This window comes from Lepidochelys kempii, chromosome 7 (assembly GCF_965140285.1).
Source record: "Lepidochelys kempii isolate rLepKem1 chromosome 7, rLepKem1.hap1, whole genome shotgun sequence".
Taxonomy (NCBI): domain Eukaryota; kingdom Metazoa; phylum Chordata; order Testudines; family Cheloniidae; genus Lepidochelys; species Lepidochelys kempii.
This window is the reverse complement of record NC_136386.1, coordinates 43,327,900-43,346,627: the sequence shown is the minus strand read 5'-3', so window position 1 is coordinate 43,346,627 and position 18,728 is coordinate 43,327,900. Positions and strand designations below refer to the sequence as shown.

The window sequence follows — 18,728 nt, the reverse complement described above, 5'->3', positions numbered from 1 at the left end:
TTCTGTCTGGCTAGTTACTTATGTAGACTCCACTATCCTTCATTCCACAGTGAATCTTCGTCACAATAACCCAACCCGACTTGTCTACCCCTGATTTCTGTATACTTACTCTACATTAAGTGTCATCCATTTCTCCAATTGCTTAGTGATGTTCTGTAATTTCCATTCCGTTAGATTGGCAACAATGATCCCTGGATTGAAAGAGCAGGTGCTGGCTTTCATGGCGAGCTTCCGGATTGTTTGTTTCTTATAGTCTAAAAATCCAATATAATTGTACTGAAAACAGAACAAAAATTGGATTTTAGTTTTAACTGCTCCCAAATAAAATATCATTCAAAATGCTCCCTCTCCCACCCCATCACAGTTAAAAAAAAAAAAAGTCAGTGCCCCTGGTAGAGCAGAGGATTGTTGTGTGGATAAAATAATTTTCCCTTCCTTTAGTACAGGATAGGGCGTGTGGTTTAAGAGGCACGACAATGTGTAAAGCTTTCACTATAAAAGTTTTCTTATGCTTTCAGGAACGTTCACACCCTTAATACCTAAAATCCAAGATGTCACCAATCTCACCACTAGTGCGAGTATATTATATGCACACACAAACAAAATCGTATCTGTAGAATGTTAAGTTCTAGACTGCATGTTCTTCACAGCAGCGTCTTACTCCCATTGTACAGCACAGTTGTAAATTCAAAGAGCTCTGATTATGTCTCTACTTTTGAATGTGATCTCAACTTGGCTTTCAGTTGTGCCCACAAATAACCATAGATGCAATACTTCAAATGCTATAAAATGCCCCTAAACATCTGAGTCAAATACTTGACTTCCAAGTACTATGAAATTTATCAGCAAGTAAGTAGGAACAAACTCAGAGGCCAATTCTGAAAATGAGTCTGAAATATTGATATTATTTTATCTGAACTGTTCAGACCTGATTCCCTGCTCCACGGATGGCAAATTTATTAGTGGTTGAGTCACAGTCATCTGCAAATGCAGCTGCATGGCCAGGTTTCAGTGGTGTGTTGTGAAGTTCAAGGATATCATCTGAAAAATCCAAACCAAGTAGAGAATCAAAACAGAAATATTGCTTAAGCTTTAGTTCATGTGCTTTTTGTATACTCTGTTCCAACGTTGATACCAACATGACCGTACCCAACTCAAAACAGTTACATCTTTTTAAAGAAGGAATAGGGCCAGGACAATTAAATGTTTAAAAATATATTCCTTTAAATACAGTACATGCCAGTTATACACAAGCTTACATTACGTGGAAGTATACCTCTAACTCCTGCATCTCAAATTCTACTTTGGCCAAATCACCCTGCTGATCGCTAGGGGACTAATCCAACTCCCACTGAATACAACAACAGGAGCTGACATCAAAACCAAGGTTTTTTGTTTGAGAAATGGATTTTACATTAGAAATCATACACAATATAAAGGGAGTGAAATGAAAAACAGAATCTGCAACAACAAAAAAGTCAAGTTCCTTGTTTGTTGCTGTGGTCTTGTTAGGTAAAGAATTTTCTCCCTAGAACACTGCAAGATTCACTAGGGAACTGAGAATTCTACAGTAGTTTTACTGCTAAAGTTGAAAGAACTTAATGTTATTCTGCATATATAAAATACTCCTTTTGTAGGAGATTTAAACAGCTAGTTAAAATTAACATTAACATTGTCAAAGAAAAGGCGTTAGAAAAATCATGAATTTTATTTTGCATGTATAAAATATATCAACACACTCTCAACAACTTGGTTAAACCAGATAAGGTACAAATATAAGAGCCAGCAATCTTTATGCTTCACCAGAGCAAAAACTGATCAAACAGGGACAGGAAAAAGTTTCTTCCCAATGTATAGACTTGCACAGATTAGATGCATTTACAGGGTTATTGCACTCTTACATGGAGAAGAAGCATTTGGCTAATGTCTGAGACAGCATAGTGAACTATATCCATTCCACCAAGGCAATGCCTATTCACTTAAGAAGAAAATGTTCAGTACCTTGCACTATTACATCATCATCCATGTATATGGCCTTCTCTGCATGAGGAACGAACATAGGTAAGTAGAATCTTGCAAAGGTTAACTGTCAACACAAGCAAGCAAGAGAAATGAGAAAGTGACAGAGTAATGGGGAACTCTAACTGATATCCCAGGCACTAATTTTCTGGAAATGCCAGTACCCATGACAACATGCAACAAAAGAAAAATAACCATCAAGGATGGGAGGGTTTTTTTGTTTGTTTGTTTTTTTAAAGCAAAAAACAGGTAAGGGCAGAATTTTCAAAAATACCTAACTGACTTAGTTTCACCAACTTTCAGTGGAGCTTGTGCTCCTAAGTCACTTAGGCCCAGATCCTCAGAAGTAGTAAGGCTTCTAATTTCCATTGATTTAGGAGACTAAGTACAACTGTGGATCTGGGCATTTGGCTCTTTTGAATATCACAGCCTAAATGTTCGTACAGCACTTTGGAAATATAAAATGCTCCATATGGCCCTGCTTCTGCAATGCAGTTCGCTAGCCTGAGCGCCTGCACAGAACTACATTAACTCAGTGGAACTCCACACAAATGCAGGCGTCAGTGGTAGCAGATTACATTTCAGAACTGGAGCCTACATTATCAGTTTACAAATATTTTGCTTATAAATAGGAAAAATTAAGTCGGCGTATCATATTTCTTGGAATAACCAGCTATCATAACTCGATGCAAAGGGTTAATAATGTAATCAATGGACATTTATATAATACTTGTTATCCTGAAAGATCCCATTATACCGAGGAATTATAATTCTCACTAATGAAATGTAGCAATCTTTGGGTTCCCATAGTTCCAGAGCACACCAGCATTTTGCAATAGTTCAAGATAGGGAGGGAATGACTCCTAATCCAAATGAAAATGTAGGTGGATTTTAGGGAACCAGAATGTAGTTATCCAACTTGGAATACGAACAGGACTTTGGAGTTAATATGTCTACTCTTGCAAAAAGAGCTCTGGGATATTTAACAACCACAAGTTATCTGAAGGGATAGCATATCCAACTGCAGACCATCCCCTGCTGGTACATTGGTTTACTACCGAATCAGAAGAGTGCCATCTATTTCAGGGGTGGCCAACCTGTGGCTCCAGAGCCACATGCGGCTCTTCAGAAGTTAATATGCGGCTCCTTGTATAGACACCAACTCCAGGGCTTGATCTACAGGCGCCAACTTTCCCATGTGCCGGGGGGTGCTCACTGCTCAACCCTTGGCTCTGCCATAGGCCCTGCCCCCACTCCACCCCTTCCCACCCTGAGCCTACTGTGCCCTCACTCCTTCTCCTCTCTCCCAGAGCTTTCTGCACACCACAAAACAGCTGATCAGGAGGTGTGGGGAGGGTGGAGGCGGCGCTGATCAGCAGGGCTGCCGGTGGGTGAGAGGCGCTAAGAGTAGGGGCAAGGTGGGGGAGATGATGGGATGCTGCTGACATATTACTGTGGCTCTTTGGAAATGTACACTGGTAAATTCTGGCTCCTTCTCAGGCTTAGGTTGGCCACCCCTGATCTGTTTAATTACCACAATCACTACCTAGCATTAATCTCTATGGGGTAGGTTGTGCCTGCCTCATTATTTCCTAAACTGAATATATAATTAAGTCTGGACAAGAAGCAAACTTTTACATTATGAAACTACAGGTTAAAAACAGAGAATAAAGCTATAAAATACTAGCTATAAATCACAGATCTGTCCAGATATAACTAGTACGTCCACCCACATCAGTCATCAACATATGTTACCACTGATTCATATTTACAACAAATAATCAACATCAGTACTCACTGGTTTTATGGAGTCTGCCTGTTCAGACTCCACTTTCACTTTCCCTTCCAAAACATGAGGGTCGAAATCCAAAATTCGGTATTTCACCTTTTTCAGAGCAGTTTTACTCAGCCACGCTCTGCCCAGGAAAGAGGAAGAGGAGTTGCACGTTTACAAAAGAACAAACATGGTTAAATGAGATCAAATTAAACCAAAAATAAAGAGATGATCCAAATGATAATGACACAAATAAGTGTTCTGGTTACTCTAGCTTGGTTGTTTTCCCTACCTATGAAATCTGCATGTAGTATATAATCTACGTTTGACTTCAGTACAGAGCTGTATGGATTCAGAGGTCTGCTTATATAACTGCAGGATTGTGGCTCTAGGTGCTGGCTAATGGAATTTTCTGAGGTTTACTTTACAAGTTGTTATAGTATTTAGCATCAGAAACTCATGCTCCCATTACAAAAAGCATTACTCAAGATAATCAGTGTTAATTTTGACCTTCCAGTTAACTGGAGAAAGGAGATGGGGAGGACAGAAAAGGGTCAAATACCAATCTAAAAATTAGGAAACTTCACTGCTAGGGCTCATCTTTCTGTGATGGAATCTGTCTTCTATTAAAAAAAAATAATTTCCTCTTTCTCACGTTTAACCTGTTTTCTTTAAGCATGCACAACAGCAGAGTGTGAAATCATTCCTCTGCCACATTTATGGAAGCAAATTTCTTACATTTCTTTTTTTAATGCTGTAAATTGAAATCTCTTACTTAAAAACCCACCATTTTTGGCAGGTTTTTTGTGTACAGCTGAAAGTCAAACAAATAAAAAACTGATCAAGGGGCCTCATCCTGAGAGGTCAATGGGAGATAAGGGCATTCAGAGAATTGGGCCCTAAAATGAATACTAGTCATTGTCAGGAACAAGACAAACATGGGAAGAACCTGAATCCTTGAAAACTTTGGATTTTCTTGGCTCATTGGTTTCGACAGGTCCTCAGTGTTTAAAAAAAAAAAAAAAAGGTACTACAACAAGTAAAGTTAGGAAACACAAACACAGAAATCAAGCAAAGCAGAGCTACTCCACACAGACTGCAGTCTACACCTGGAATGTTACCAGGGAGGGTGACTGTAGCAAATAGAATATACAATTTCAAGAGGCACCTACAGCTGCTTCCTGAAAAAGAAATGATCACAAGGTCTGGTAATAAAGCAAACAGGTAGGATTGCAATCAGTTTTGAGAGGTCTGGATTGTTGGACCGGATGGTATTTTCCTCTTTTGAAAGTTAACCCTGTCTGGTTTCAGAGTAGCAGCCGTGTTAGTCTGTATCCGCAGAAAGAAAAGGAGTACTTGTTGCACCTTAGAGACTAAGGAGACTAAGGTGCCACAAGTACTCCTTTTCTTAATCCTGTCTGACATTAATGGAACGAGCTGAATCTGGAAAGCACAGTTTACCTCAAATGGTCCACTGTACCATTTAGAGTGACAATATGGAACACCACGTTGGATTTAGTGTTATGGTAAATGCTGTTCATGGCTGCAATTACACCTCCAAGCCGGTCATCCGATGCTGTAATGACTACAGGAATTTCCTGATCATTTCTTTCGTCGGTCAGCCTTTGAGGAGCCTCGGGTATGAAATCTATAGGCTGGAGTCCTAATGGACTTGAATCTGCAGGACAAGAAAATGGATATATATATTTGTGCTACAAATAAATAAATGATTAGTGTTTGAAAATTCTTAATACCGCCAATTATTTCTATTTATACTGTTCTTAGAGACCCCACGCAGGGATCAGAACTAGTTTTTAAAGTTTTTAAAGATAGGTTTTGTATAAACTTGTAATAGTAAAGACAAGCCCTGAAGAACTTGTCATCTATATTAAACACAACACCTGAATATTACAATAATAATATTATGCACACATATAAGTTTGAACTCCCCAATGAGCCAGCATGGCAGGGTACACAGATGAATATCAGAGCTCAGATTAAATTCCTTCATTCATTAATTTCAGGGCTTTAGTAACACAGATAGCTAAAGGGGGTCTTAGATACAAAATGAGCTGCACACTCAGCTCAGAGCATAGTCTCCCTCCCTTCTTCCCTTCCCAGCACCACCCGCTCTTCCAACTCTCTTTCTAATTCCTCTGAGAGAGAAACCAAGGAAACGCCATATTAATGCAGCTATGGTGTCATCTACTCCCCCAGATGACTAGGTATAACAGTACATGAAAACAACAAGGAATCCAGTGGCACCTTAAAGACTAACAGATTTATTTGGGCATAAGCTTTCGTTGGTAAAAAACCCACTTCTTCAGATGCAACTAAAGGAGTGTGTTTACCCACGAAAGCTTATGCCCAAATAAATCTGTTAGTCTTTAAGGTGCCACTGGATTCCTTGTTGTTTTTTGCAGATACAGACTAACATGGCTGCCCCCTGATACTTCACAGTACATGGGTGTCTCATAGGAGTCCTAGATATCTAAAATGACCTAAACTGAACCCACAACTATTTATGCCTGCAATGTACAGATACAAAAATGGATGTTAGTAGTTTAAATTAGCCAACTGAATGGATTACCTAGGAATATGGTAAATTCTCCATCAATTGGAATCTTTATATCAAGACTCGATATTTTAAAAAATATCGGACGCCATGCAGGAATCACTGGATTAAATTCTATGCCCCGTGTTACACAGAGTGTCAAATCTGATGGTCACAATGGCCCCTTCTAGCCTTAAAATCTATGAATGTCTGACTTGAGATACTTAACAATGCTACTTCACTATCAAAGCTGTGATTTTTCACTAAATGTAGCTACAGCTAAAACTGCTGGATTCCATCTGTATTTGCACACTCGTGACCCCTCTATAGCAGACACACTCATCAGGACCGACTTCCTCTTAGTTCTGAGGAAGTTAGTAAAAATCTAATGTTAATGGAGTACCGAAATAAAATTTAGACAAAAAGACAGGAAATCCATGCATTCAAAATACACTCATTACAGAAGGGATCTATTGTTATTACATTACAGAAACCATTTTCGTATGGCAGAGGTTTGTTTCGGATTAGGTATGCATCATGCTACTGATCTGAAAAGAAAACTCTTAATATTAAAAAAAAAGCCACTGTACCTGCTACATCTCGTTTCAAAAAGTCACTGAGACCTAGAAGGTTGTGATGCAGAACTAATAAAAATATAACAATAGCAAGTACAAGGATGGCAATGTTCACTGAAACAGAGAAGAAGAGAAAGGTAATTAGGATAATCTCACAGGTCAGGAAAAGCTACGAGCACATAAGTTCTTTATTTGTCTGCTTGTTTTAAATATGTACCTTTTCTGAATGTCATTTTTCCCTTGTGTTTTTGTTTATAAGCAGAGCCTCTTTACAAACCTGTAAGATGAAAACATACAACAGTTACATTCCACTGCCTGCACATGCATATGGGAGACATGCTATGACTGAGGGTGTCAAAAAATTTTCATAGAACATGGAGAATATGTGCCTAGTGTTTGCCTCTATTCATGAGATAAAACTGCATTGAATTTTAAATGGTCACCAGGTACTTACAGCTAAGTAGGCATCCAGCTAGGGTACCACCTCTAAGGTGGACACTCCCTGTGATGAGAGGGAGAGACAGTGTCCATCTGGGGAGGAGGGATAAATAGTAAATTATGTTAAGTTAGTACTTATATAGGGCTTTTCATCCATAGATCTCAAAGCACTTTATGAAGGTGGGCAAGTATCATAACCCCTATTTTACTAACAGAGAAACTGAGGCAGAGGAGCTAAGTGATTTGCCCAAGGTCATCTTGCAAGTCAACAGCAAGGCTAAGCATCAATGCAGATCTCCTGACTCCTAGTTCCGTGCCCCATCCACTTGAACATGTTTACAGACTGAGAGTGTGTCCACTCAGATGGGGGTGGAGACAGAGATGAAGAACAGGACAATGTTTTAGTGAGGATAATCCCCATTTTGCCTTAACCCAAACTTTCTGTGAACTGGAAAGTGCATTTTTCCAGAAAAGACATGATGAATTATGCAAATCCTTGAGCTATCAAACTAGCTCTGCATGGAAATACTTCAACACTCAGTTTGCACACCACTGAAACAACGATCTCTTTTGTCTGTCACGCACAGTCTTAATGGCTTCTGGAGACCATGAATGGGTTGAGCCAACCTATCCAACTATCCAAACAAGACAGTGTCTCAGTAGCAGGTTTTTCTACTTTTATACAGGTTCTGCATTTTTCCTCCAGAAGAGGCTAGGAAACCTTTAGATGAGTATAGTGCATTCTTTGCTCATTTAAGTTCCTAGCAAAACATATTATGCATTTTTCAAATCCTGTCAGAATCTACACACCCCTAATGCAATGGAAAAACAGCAGCTGCAAGATCATACACAGGACAATTAAAAAAAAAAACACAGTATAAGAAAAGGCATGGCCATCAGTTTATGGAAGAAAAAACAAATAAACCTAAAGTCAGGATGCAACTTCTATACTGCTCCACTTATAAAGACCACTACTGTAATCCTTGTATGGAAGGTAGGAAAGTCAGAATATATGGCTCAAACATACTTCATCACTTAACTATGATGGTGACCACAAATGTACAATACAAAGTGCACATCCTGTAGAATGCCACTTAGCTTTCCAAATAACTTGTAGAAAACATTTACACTACTTTGTAGAAAGTTTGCGATAAGCCACTGCAAAATCTGCAACTGGAAATAACAAATCACACAGAGAAAACACTTGTGCTGTATGTTACACATAATAGCTGTGCTAGTGCTGTTTTATTCCAGCTAGGGACTTGAACATCTCACACAAACAAGCCACACATATCTTGGCATAATGTTATGCATACAACACCGTCAAAGCTGTCAGCAAAAGAATGTAATCTAGCTTTGATTTCTATGTAACGAATTATAAAAAAAACAACAAAAAAAACCCCACTCTCTGTTGGGAGTCCTCTCCTAAAACCGAAACATACTTCAATGCTCTATTAGCAGATCCCCAGCAATCACTGTGAACCTCATATGATAAATCAGCCTACAGAGGAAAACCAACTTGTCAAGGAGACTGGTTAGATTTCAAGTTTCTTAACTTGTTTGAAATGCTAAGGGAAAAATATTTTTAAAAAACCACCTATGAAATAGGGCTGTCAATTAATTGTAGTTAACTCACGTGATTAACACAAAAACATTAATCACAATTTTAAAAAATTAATAACTATTATTCACAATTTTAATTGCACTATTAAACAATTATGACAAAGTCCCTGCTCTACCTTGGTGGGTCTTGTGCTTATTGGCGGATTTGCTCGCCTTGGAGCTTCACAGCAGCCCTCAGCTTGGCCGTTTTTCTGAACCCACAGTCCAGGTCGACTCCACCTGTGTCTGATCAGGAGCTGGGAGGATTTGGGGGGAACCCAGGCCCACCCTCTACTCTGGGTTCCAGCCCAGGACCCTGTGGATTGCAGCTGTCTAGAGTGCCTCCTGGAACAGCTGTGCAACAGCTGCAACTCCCTTATGCTACTTCCCCATGGCCTCCTCCCAACACCTTCTTTATCCTCACCATAGAGCCTTCCTCCTAGTGTCTGATAATGCTTGTACTCCTCAGTCCTCCAACAGTATGCATTCTCACTCTCAGCTCCTAGCACCTCTTACTCCCAGCTCCTCACACGCATGCCACAAACTGAAGTGAGCTTCTTTTAAAAACCCAGGTACCCTGATTAGCCTGCCTTAATTGATTCTAGCAGCTTCTTGATTGGCTTCAGGTGTTCTAATCAGCCTGTCTTAATTGTCTCCAGAAGGTTCCTAATTGTTCTGAAACCTTCCCTGTTGGGAAACCGGACGTCCCTCGCTTGCTCCTCAGCTATCTGCTTTCTATTCTTTCCTAAAGCCCCCTGGCCTGGATTTTTCTTACTTTTTGAGCCTGCCTTAGTCCCCCGCCCCGACCGGGCCAGACGCTTTTTTGTTTTGGTTTGTTTTTCTGCCGTTTTTCTCTGCTGTCGTTGAGTGCTGGTCAGCTGCCAACTTGCCGCCATCACCCCCCCACACACACCTGCTCCCGGGCGCAGCTATTTGCCTTAGCTGAAACCCCCGGAGGAGGGGGGGAAGATTGCCAACCCGCTACCCGGAGGGGGGAGTGGAAGCCCTCAGACCCAGCCGTTTTGCTGGCAGCTCGGAATTCCTTATTATCTCTGCAACATTCTCGGCATGCCGGAAGCCTTGGTACAAAGCCAACAGAGCTGGAGAAGAAGAAGATAGGAAACAGAAGAAATCACCCAGGGAAGCTACAAATCATCGTGGAGGGGGCCGTAAGACTGAGTAACTTTTTGAATTATACTCTCGTGGGGGGGAGTCTGACTGTGGTTTAATTGCGTTTGTGGCGGCACAAGGGGTGTGGCATGGAGCTGCCCCCCAATCCATCGGTGCCCCCCCCAACATTATTACAACTGTCACGGGCCCCCCGCCGTCCATCCCTGCTGGCAACCTGCCATTTGCCTCGGATCCAGCTGTTTGCTTTGAACTTTGCCTTTCGGACCGGACATAACAGCCGACCAAACGAGACTCTTTGGACAAACGTGCGTGGGTCCACCCCCCCCCCACCCCCCGGACTGTTTATCCCACAGCTTGCCCCTATCACTGGACCCCGATTCCTGTTTTTCCCCCCCTTCCAGTCCAACATATTTGGTATCCCTCCCCCCGCCTGCAGCTCAGCAGGGAGGAGCAGTTAATCTGCTTCCCCCTCCCCCCTCCTCCTTCCGGTGTCTCCCCGTCTCTCCCTGCTCACAATGGCGGGGAATGAGAGAGGCGAGGCCCCTCTACCAATATTAGTTGTCCCTCCCCCACCTGCCCCCCTGCCCAACCCCCAAGGCCCCCCCCCAGCCCCACTGTCAAAACACCTGCCACCGCCACCGCTGGGGCACCGGCAGCAGGAGGCACCGGGGCAATTACGGCCGCTGCTACGTCCACCGCCCCCCCAGATTCTAGGAACCCCCCCCCAGCTGGCTGAAAAGGTCAGGGCAGGAAGAAAGGAAAGGGCCCCGCTAAAACCACTAGGCCCTCCATGGCAGGGGCTGCCCCCACCGCTGTGGCCTCGTCATCGACCGCGGCGTCCCCCCCCGCTGGTCCCTCCACCAGCTCTGCGAACATCCCTCCCCCGGCCCCCAGGACGTATGCCCGGGCGGTGGCAGGATCCCCCCTGCCTGCCGCCTTGTCATATCGCCCACCCACTGCCTCCGCTACCATCACCAGCGGCCGGGGCCCCTTGCCCACCTTGCCCAGGAGGCACGGTGTCCGTTGCCTCCTGGTGCCCGCCTCACCCCACGTGGAGACATAGGTGCAGGCATTGGCGAAGGTGGTAGGACCCACGGCTATTGTGGCGGCCTCCAAAATGTATGGGAAGGTCGTTTTTTTCTTAGCTTCGGAGGCTGCCGCCCAGGAGGCGGTGGAGAAGGGCCTGGTGGTGGTGGGGGTGTTTGTCTCCCTAGAGCCGCTAGAAGTCCTCACCTCCCTTCCTCCCTTTTTACCCAATGCTGCCCTGTTACCCGCTCTCTCCACCCTGGGGGAACTTGTCTCTGTCATCAGCCCTCTCCCGTTGGGCTGCAAGGACCCCACCCTCCGTCACGTCCTTTCGTTCCGCCGGCAAGTGCAGCTTCTACCGCCTGCGGCGGCGCGTGACAGAGAGGTGCTCGAGGGGTCCTTCCTAGTCCCCTACCAAGGAGCCCGCTATCAGGGTCTTTTACTCCACCGGAGAGGCCCGGTGCTACCTCTGCCGCTCAGCGGGGCATGTCTGCAGAGATTGCCCTTTGGCCCAGGGGGGAGGGGCACCCGAGACCCCTGAGACCCGGCAGGACATTGGCCCCGTCATTGCCGACGCCCCTGGCCGCCCGGCACCTAAAACCAACTCTCCTCCTACTTGACCCGCCGCTGCTCCCATCCGGGCCCAAGAAACACCTCCCCTACAATGCCCAGGAGAGCAAGGGAGTCCCACCCTTGCCATTACCAATCCGGCAGAGCCTATGGAGGAGGGTGTGGCCAAGATATTACCGGGTATAGGAGAGGGCCTGCCCCAAGGAGAGCCCCCCGCCCCTCATGCTGCCTCACCGTTACCCCCCCGAACCCCTGAATCATCGCCTCCGCCCCCCCAACACGACCCCTGCTAACCAACCCCCAGACGACGCTATGGAGGGCTGGACTCTAGTCCAGGGGAAGCGAGGCAAGCGGAAGGCTCGAGCTCCGCTGCACCCATCTGATGCGGAAGCCCCCTGGAAGACCAGGAAGGGAGGCACTGATATTGAGCCTTCCGCTACGGCCACGAGTGAGATCCATCTGCTGGTGTCGGGAGGGGAAGACAGACTGGCATTGGAGGGCAGAATCCCCCCTCCACGAGAGACCCTCCCCTCCGAGACCCCTGAGGAAGCTCCTTCTGCCCGGATACCACCCGAACCCCCCGCGAACCCTGAGGCGACCGTTGAGGCGGGCCCTAGAGGAGAGGCCCCCGGGGTAGCAGGAGTTGGCCTCTCCTCCGTGTATGCGGAATTTGAGGCCCTAGATTTGACCCCGGTCACCCAGGGAGAGGATGATCTACTGCCGGCTGGCCTCGACCTGGGTAACCTCACCCCAGCCCCCCTTTCCCTATGCTCCCTCCCCCTAATTGCCTTCCTGGGTGAGCGCCCCGCAGAAGGTGGTCCACCACTGATGCCATGGCCGCCAAGACCACCACGGAGCCAGCGCCTAGCGTCACTGGGAGCCCCCTCCCTTACTCCTTAATCCTCGACTCTGCTCAGGAGGCACCTTCTTTTAGTTGCTCGCCTCCTGAAGCCCAGAGCCTTACCTCTGCCCCTGCCCCCACCCCTGTCCCTGCCCAATTCACCTCCTCCTGCAATGCTATTGCCGCCCCTGGGGTTATTTCTTTCCCGCCTTCCGCAGATCCCCCCCACGGAGCAGCCTTTGCACTTTCTAGTCGCGACCCATTAGGAGTTGCAATTTTCCCCCCGCCATCCCCTTCGACCCCAAGGTGTGAAATGGATTTAATAACCCCAGCCTGTCAGACGCCCCGCCGGTGGTCCGCACCCTGCCTACCCGCCTTAGCGGACCACGAGGCTGCATTAAGAGCCCCACCAGGGAACACCCCGGAAATCATAACCCCACCCCCCCATGAGCTGCGGCATGCACTACGGAAGTTCCTAGAACACACCCGTGGCGCCTGCAATAGGGTACAGCTAGCTCTTCAGCTATGGGGGGACTTTGATCAAATTCTTCAGGCCACAAGGGCCCTTATAAAGGAGGGCAGGGGGCAAGGAAAGTGCGCTGCTGCAGCCTACGAGCGGGCCCGCGGCTTCCGGAAAGATTTACTCATCCACGGGATGGGTCACGGGTTGCTGCGCAACCCGCCGGGGGCCACGGACACCCCCACCAATAAGAACCCCCCACCCCCCCCCAGCCCTCCGCATGACGCCTCTCATTATTGCAACCTTGAACACCAGGGCCTGTAGGATGGCTCTCCGCAGGTCCCAGGTGCTCCCTTACCTTCGGGAAGGGGTGTACTCTGTAGCTTTCCTGCAGGAGACCCATACGGACCCGACTGTCGAGGCCAGGTGGCGGCTGGAATGGGGGGACGGGGTATGCTTTAGCCACTTCACGACTTGGCAAGCTGGAGTGGCGACCCTGTTCTCCCCCACCCTACAGCCCGAGGTGCTAGGGGTCACTGAGGCCGTGCCGGGCCACCTGCTGCACCTTCAGTCCGTATGGAGGGGCTTGTGGTCAACCTTGTTAACATTTATGCCCTGCAAATGAGCCCAAAGCGGCCACAATTCTATCAGCGGGTGTCCGACTTCCTCGGCACCCTAGATTCGCACGAGTGCCTGGTCCTGGGAGGGGACTTTAACACCACCCTCAAGGAACGGGACCGCTCAGGGGCTGAGTCGAGCCCAGCCGCCGCGAACATTCTCCAAGGAATAGTCGAACATCACTCCCTATTGGACGTCTGGCGTGACCATCACCCAGATGACACTTCCACGTTCACCTTTGTCCGGGTGGAGGCCCATCGGTCACACCACTCTCGGTTGGACCGTATTTACTTATCCCGTTTCCATCTTTCACAGGCCCACTCTTCCACCATTCGGCCGGCCCCATTCTCCGACCATCATTTAGCCACCATAATGGTCTCCCTCTGTGCAGAGAGACCGGGGCCAGCCTACTGGCACTTTAACAACAGCCTGTTGGAGGACGAGAGCTTCGTGACATCCTTCCGGGAGTTTTGGCTGGCCTGGCGAGAGCAGTGGCGAGCCTTTCCCTTGGTGCGGCGATGGTGGGATCTAGGGAAGGTGCGCGCCAAGCTCTTCTGCCGTGACTACACTTGGGGCACCAGCCGACGGAGAAATGCGGCGATAGAACAGTTGGAACGGGAGGTCTTAGAGATGGAGAGGCGCCTGGCCGCCAACCCCGAGGACCCGTCCCTCTGCGGAGCGTGCCGGGAGAAGCGGGAGGAACTCCGGGCCCTCGAGGACCACCGGGCCCGAGGTGCCTTCGTTCAGTCCCGCATCCGCCTCCTTCGGTAGATGGACCGCGGCTCCCGCTTCTTCTATGCCCTGGAGAAAACGAGGGGGGCCAAGAAACACGTCACCTGCCTTCTTGCGGAAGACGGCACCCCCCTCATGGATCCGGAGGAGATGTGTGGGAGGGCCCGTGACTTCTACACAAGCCTTTTCTCCCCGGATCCGACCGATCCTGGCGCTTGCGGGGTGCTCTGGGAGGAAATCCCCAGTCAGCGTGGGCGACCGAGACCGGCTAGAGCTGCCTCTCACCCTGGCCGAGTTCTCGGAAGCCCTCTGTCTCATGCCCACCAATAAATCTCCGGGCATGGACGGGCTGACCGTGGAGTTTTACCGCGCGTTCTGGGACATTCTCGGCCCAGACCTAGTCACTGTCTGGGCTGAGTCCTTGCAGAGCGGGGTCCTCCCTCTGTCGTGCAGGCGAGCGGTGCTCGCCTTGTTGCCGAAGAAGGGGGACCTCCGCGATTTACGAAACTGGCGTCCCGTCTCACTCCTTAGCACGGATTACAAAATCGTAGCGAAAGCAATCTCGCTGCGGCTAGGGTCCGTGATGGCGGACATGATCCACCCAGACCAGACCTATACTGTCCCGGGTCGCAGCATTTTTGACAACCTCTTTCTAGTCCAAGACCTTTTGGAACTCGGGCGGAGAGATGGTCTGTCGTTCGCCCTCCTGTCTCTTGATCAGTACAATCATCCTGTGATTGTAGGGCCTTTTTCCGATCCTCAGTACATTCACGTATCCGGGTGGAGTTCCTCTGGGCGGCGTCCACCGACTCCCTTGACGCCTTCGAGGAGTGGTGGGTGCTGTCCGGGGTTCTCTGCTCGGTGACCCCGTCCGGTTCCCTCCGTCTGACCCTTTGATTGAGGGGAAGAGCGAGAGACGCCAGCCCCAGCCGTTGCTGCTGTAGATACCATCATTATTGTCATCTAGGAGGGGTCCTACAATACATGGGTGTCTACCCCCCCACCCCTAAACCGCCCACCCCGCAGCCGTGCCCATCTTGCCGGGCATTCTCAGGAGAGGGATAATCGGTGACACTGGGCACGGTACTAGGTAACTCAAGGGGGTGGAAGACCACGAGTGTCGAGTAAGCCCCCCCGCTCTGGGCCCAGGCTAGCCTGAACACTTCTCCTTCCTGAAAGCTGCTGTGTTATACCTTCTGTTTGCGTTGTTTTGTTGCATAGTTTGTTTTGTTTCCTTTGGTAATTCTTTGTAAGTGTTACAAATAAACTTCTTTTCTGTTTCAAAAAAAAAACAAAAAAAACCTTCCCTGTTACCTTACCCAGGGAAAAGGGACCTACCTAGCCTGCTCTCCTGCTGCTGCCCTCTGGCCTAGGCTTTCCTTGCTTTTTACCCCTGCTTTCAGCTTCCCCCTGACTGGGCCAGATGCTCTACCCCCTTTCTTTTCCTTTTGTTGTTTTTTTTCTTTCTCCGCTGTTGCTAGAGTGCTGGCCGGCTGTTAGCTTCTACTAGGACTTCCTCCAGACTTGGAAACTGTTTTTAACGACCAGGTCCATGGCGGCCACCGAGGGGGTAGATCTCCTCACGGAGCCCCTGCTACACAACCCCCAGCTCCGTGTGCAGGTGGCGGAGTCCCGCTCGGTGCGCCAGAGCTTGATCCTGGCAGAAGTCATGAGAGTCAGAGACCTCCTGGACTATGACCGGGGAGACTGGCTGGATCCCCTGACGCTCGCCCGGCGCAGGGGGCTCTCCAGACCTCACACCCCCCGGTGCGTTCTTCAGGAGGCGAAGGCCGCTTTGCTGCCCGCTGCTCGAGCTTATCTCGACTGGGTCCTGCTCGAGGACACGCCCCGCCCACCCTCTACCCCAGGCCCGCCAGACCTTTTAATTGGACCCCTGCCCCGCAGACCCAATCGACCCCCTCACCCCTTCACTGCAAGCCAGCTGCATGAACTGCAGCCAGTACGCTTCCAAACCACGCCAAGGAAACAGCTATACACGCTCGTGCTCCACACCCTTCACACCCTCACCCTAGTGTCCTGCCCCGACACAAAGTGGCGAGACCTTCTGCCACCTTTGGAGGGTGAGCAGCCCCGGTGGGCCAGCCTATATTCCACCTTGGTTCCGAGGCCTGTTGGGGACATCAGTTGGTGGCTCCTTCATGGAGCTGTGAGCACTGGCATGTACTTGGCACGGTTCACCCCCGTCCCAGATACTTGTCCCTTTTGTGGCGTGAGAGAAACCCTGGCGCACGTATATTTGGAGCGCGCCAGGCTATAGCCCCTGTTCCAGCTCCTCACAAATCTCCTATTATGTTTTTGGTTGCATTTTTCGCCTCACCTTTTTATTTATGCACTCCCCATCCGTGGCCTCATAAAGTCGTGAGATCTCCTACTTAAACTCCTCCTGGCCCTGGCTAAAACGGCCATCTATAAAACCAGAGAGAGGAGGTTGGCCGATGGAATCTCCTGTGACTGTGGGGCCGTTTTCCGATCCTCGGTCCTTTCACGTATCCGGGCGGAGTTCCTCTGGGCAGCGTCCACCGACTCCCTTGATGCTTTTGAAGAGCGGTGGGCGCTGTCTGAGGTTTTCTGCTCAGTGTCCCCATCCGGCTCCCTTTGTCTGACCCTTTGATTGGGGGAGAGAGTAAAGGACCCCAGCCTCAGCCATTGCTGCTGCGGACACGACCACCTTAGAGGGGTCCTTTCACATGTGGGTGCACGTGCCCCCCCCGGATTGTCCACCCCACAGCCTGCCCCTCTTGTTGGGTGTTTTCAGAGGAGGGAATTGTTGGTGACACTCAGGCGTGGCGCCAGGTAACTCGAAGGAGTGGAAAACCATGAGAGTCGATGAAGTCCCCTCGCTCTGGGCCACCAGGTAACTCAGAAGGGTGGAAGACCATGAGAGTTGAGGAAGCCCCTCGCTCTGGGCCCAGGCAAGCTTGAACACTTCCCTCCCCTGAAGCTAATGAGAAAACAATTGTGCTTGGTTGCTGTGTTTTACTTTGTAAGTGTGTTATGCAAATAAAAAAACATCTTTTGCTTCAAAAAAAAAAATTACTCTCCTATAGCCATCCTGCACGACCCTGTCACACAACAGAATACCAATTGAAATATATTAAATATATATTTGGATGTTTTTCTACATTTTCAAATATATTGATTTCAATTACAACACCGAATACAAAGTGTACACTGGTCATCTTATATTATTATTTTTTATTACAAATATTTGTACTGTAAAAATTATAAACAAAAGAAATAATATTTTTCAGTTCACCTCATACAATCACCCTGTTAAGCAACAGAATGCCAACTGAAATTTATTAAATATTTTGGACGTTTTTCTACATTTTCATATATATTGTATTCTGTGTTGTTATTGAAATCAAAGTATATTATTTTTGATTATAAATATTAGCACTGTAAAAATGATAAAAGAAATAGTATTTTTCAATTCACCTAATACAAGTACTGTAGTGCAATCTTTGTCGTGTAAGTGCAATTTACAAATGTAGATTTTTTTTTGTCATTCAAAAATGAAACAATGCAAAACTTTAGAGCCTACAAGTCCACTCAGTCCTACTTCAGCCAATTGCTAAGACAAACAAATTTGTTTCCATTTAAGGGAGATAATGCTGCTCGCTTTTTATTTACAAAGTCACCAGAAAGTGAGAACAGGCATTCGCATGGGACTTTTGTAGCTGGCACTGCAAGGTATTTACATGCCTGATATGCTAAACATATCATGAATGCATGGGTAATGCCAACAGACCCCGGTCGTCAGTGGGATTGAACTGGGGACCTCTGGAGCTTAGTGCATGAGCCTCTACCGATGAGCTAAAAGCCAACTGGCTCTAGCTAAGGCTATAGAGCAGACTCATTGATAGCTCTCTAAGTGGTCTCAGTGCCACTAGATGGGACAGAACACCACACCCAGAAGGTGTGTGAGTTACACATGTCCTCTGGAATGGTGGATGAAGCATGAAGGGACATATGAATCTTTAGTGCATCTGGCATGTAAATATCTTGTGACGCAGGCTGCAACAATGCCATGCAAACGCCTGTTCTCACTTTGAGGTGACATTGTGAAGAAGAAGCAGGCAGCATTATCTCCCTGCAAATGTAAATAAACTTGTTTGTCTGAGTGATTGGCTGAACAAGAAATAGGACTGAGTGGACTTGTAGGCTCTAAAGTTTTATATTGTTTTATTTTTGAATGCAGTTATTTTTTGTACAAAATTCTACATTTGTAAGTACAACTTTCATGATAAAGAGATTGTACTACAGCACTTGTATTAGGTGAACTGAAAAAATACTATTTCTTTTGTTTTTTATAGTGCAAATATTTGTAATAAAATAAATATAAAGTGAGCACTGTACACTTTGTA

The 18,728-nt window shown here is 47.4% G+C and overlaps 1 protein-coding gene across 5 annotated transcripts in view; it reads right to left on the bottom strand.

Annotated features, from left to right (window-relative positions):
• Positions 1-18,728, bottom strand: part of GLT8D1 (glycosyltransferase 8 domain containing 1) — a 36,223-nt gene that overhangs the window by 15,018 nt on the left and 2,477 nt on the right. For 3 of the 5 annotated variants that reach the window (XM_073352434.2, XM_073352432.2, XM_073352437.1), the window contains exons 2-8: positions 7,140-7,199; positions 6,938-7,036; positions 5,255-5,471; positions 3,818-3,935; positions 2,002-2,086; positions 929-1,041; positions 110-276 (exon numbers count right to left, since the gene is read on the bottom strand). In XM_073352434.2, coding sequence (XP_073208535.1) covers positions 110-276; positions 929-1,041; positions 2,002-2,086; positions 3,818-3,935; positions 5,255-5,471; positions 6,938-7,036; positions 7,140-7,155 — 815 coding nt within the window. In that variant the 5' untranslated portion in view covers positions 7,156-7,199. Of the gene's footprint in view, positions 1-109; positions 277-928; positions 1,042-2,001; positions 2,087-3,817; positions 3,936-5,254; positions 5,472-6,937; positions 7,037-7,139; positions 7,200-7,376; positions 7,454-9,737; positions 9,862-18,728 lie in introns of those variants that run through there. The other 2 variants (XM_073352433.2, XM_073352436.2) reach the window with 2 other exon arrangements.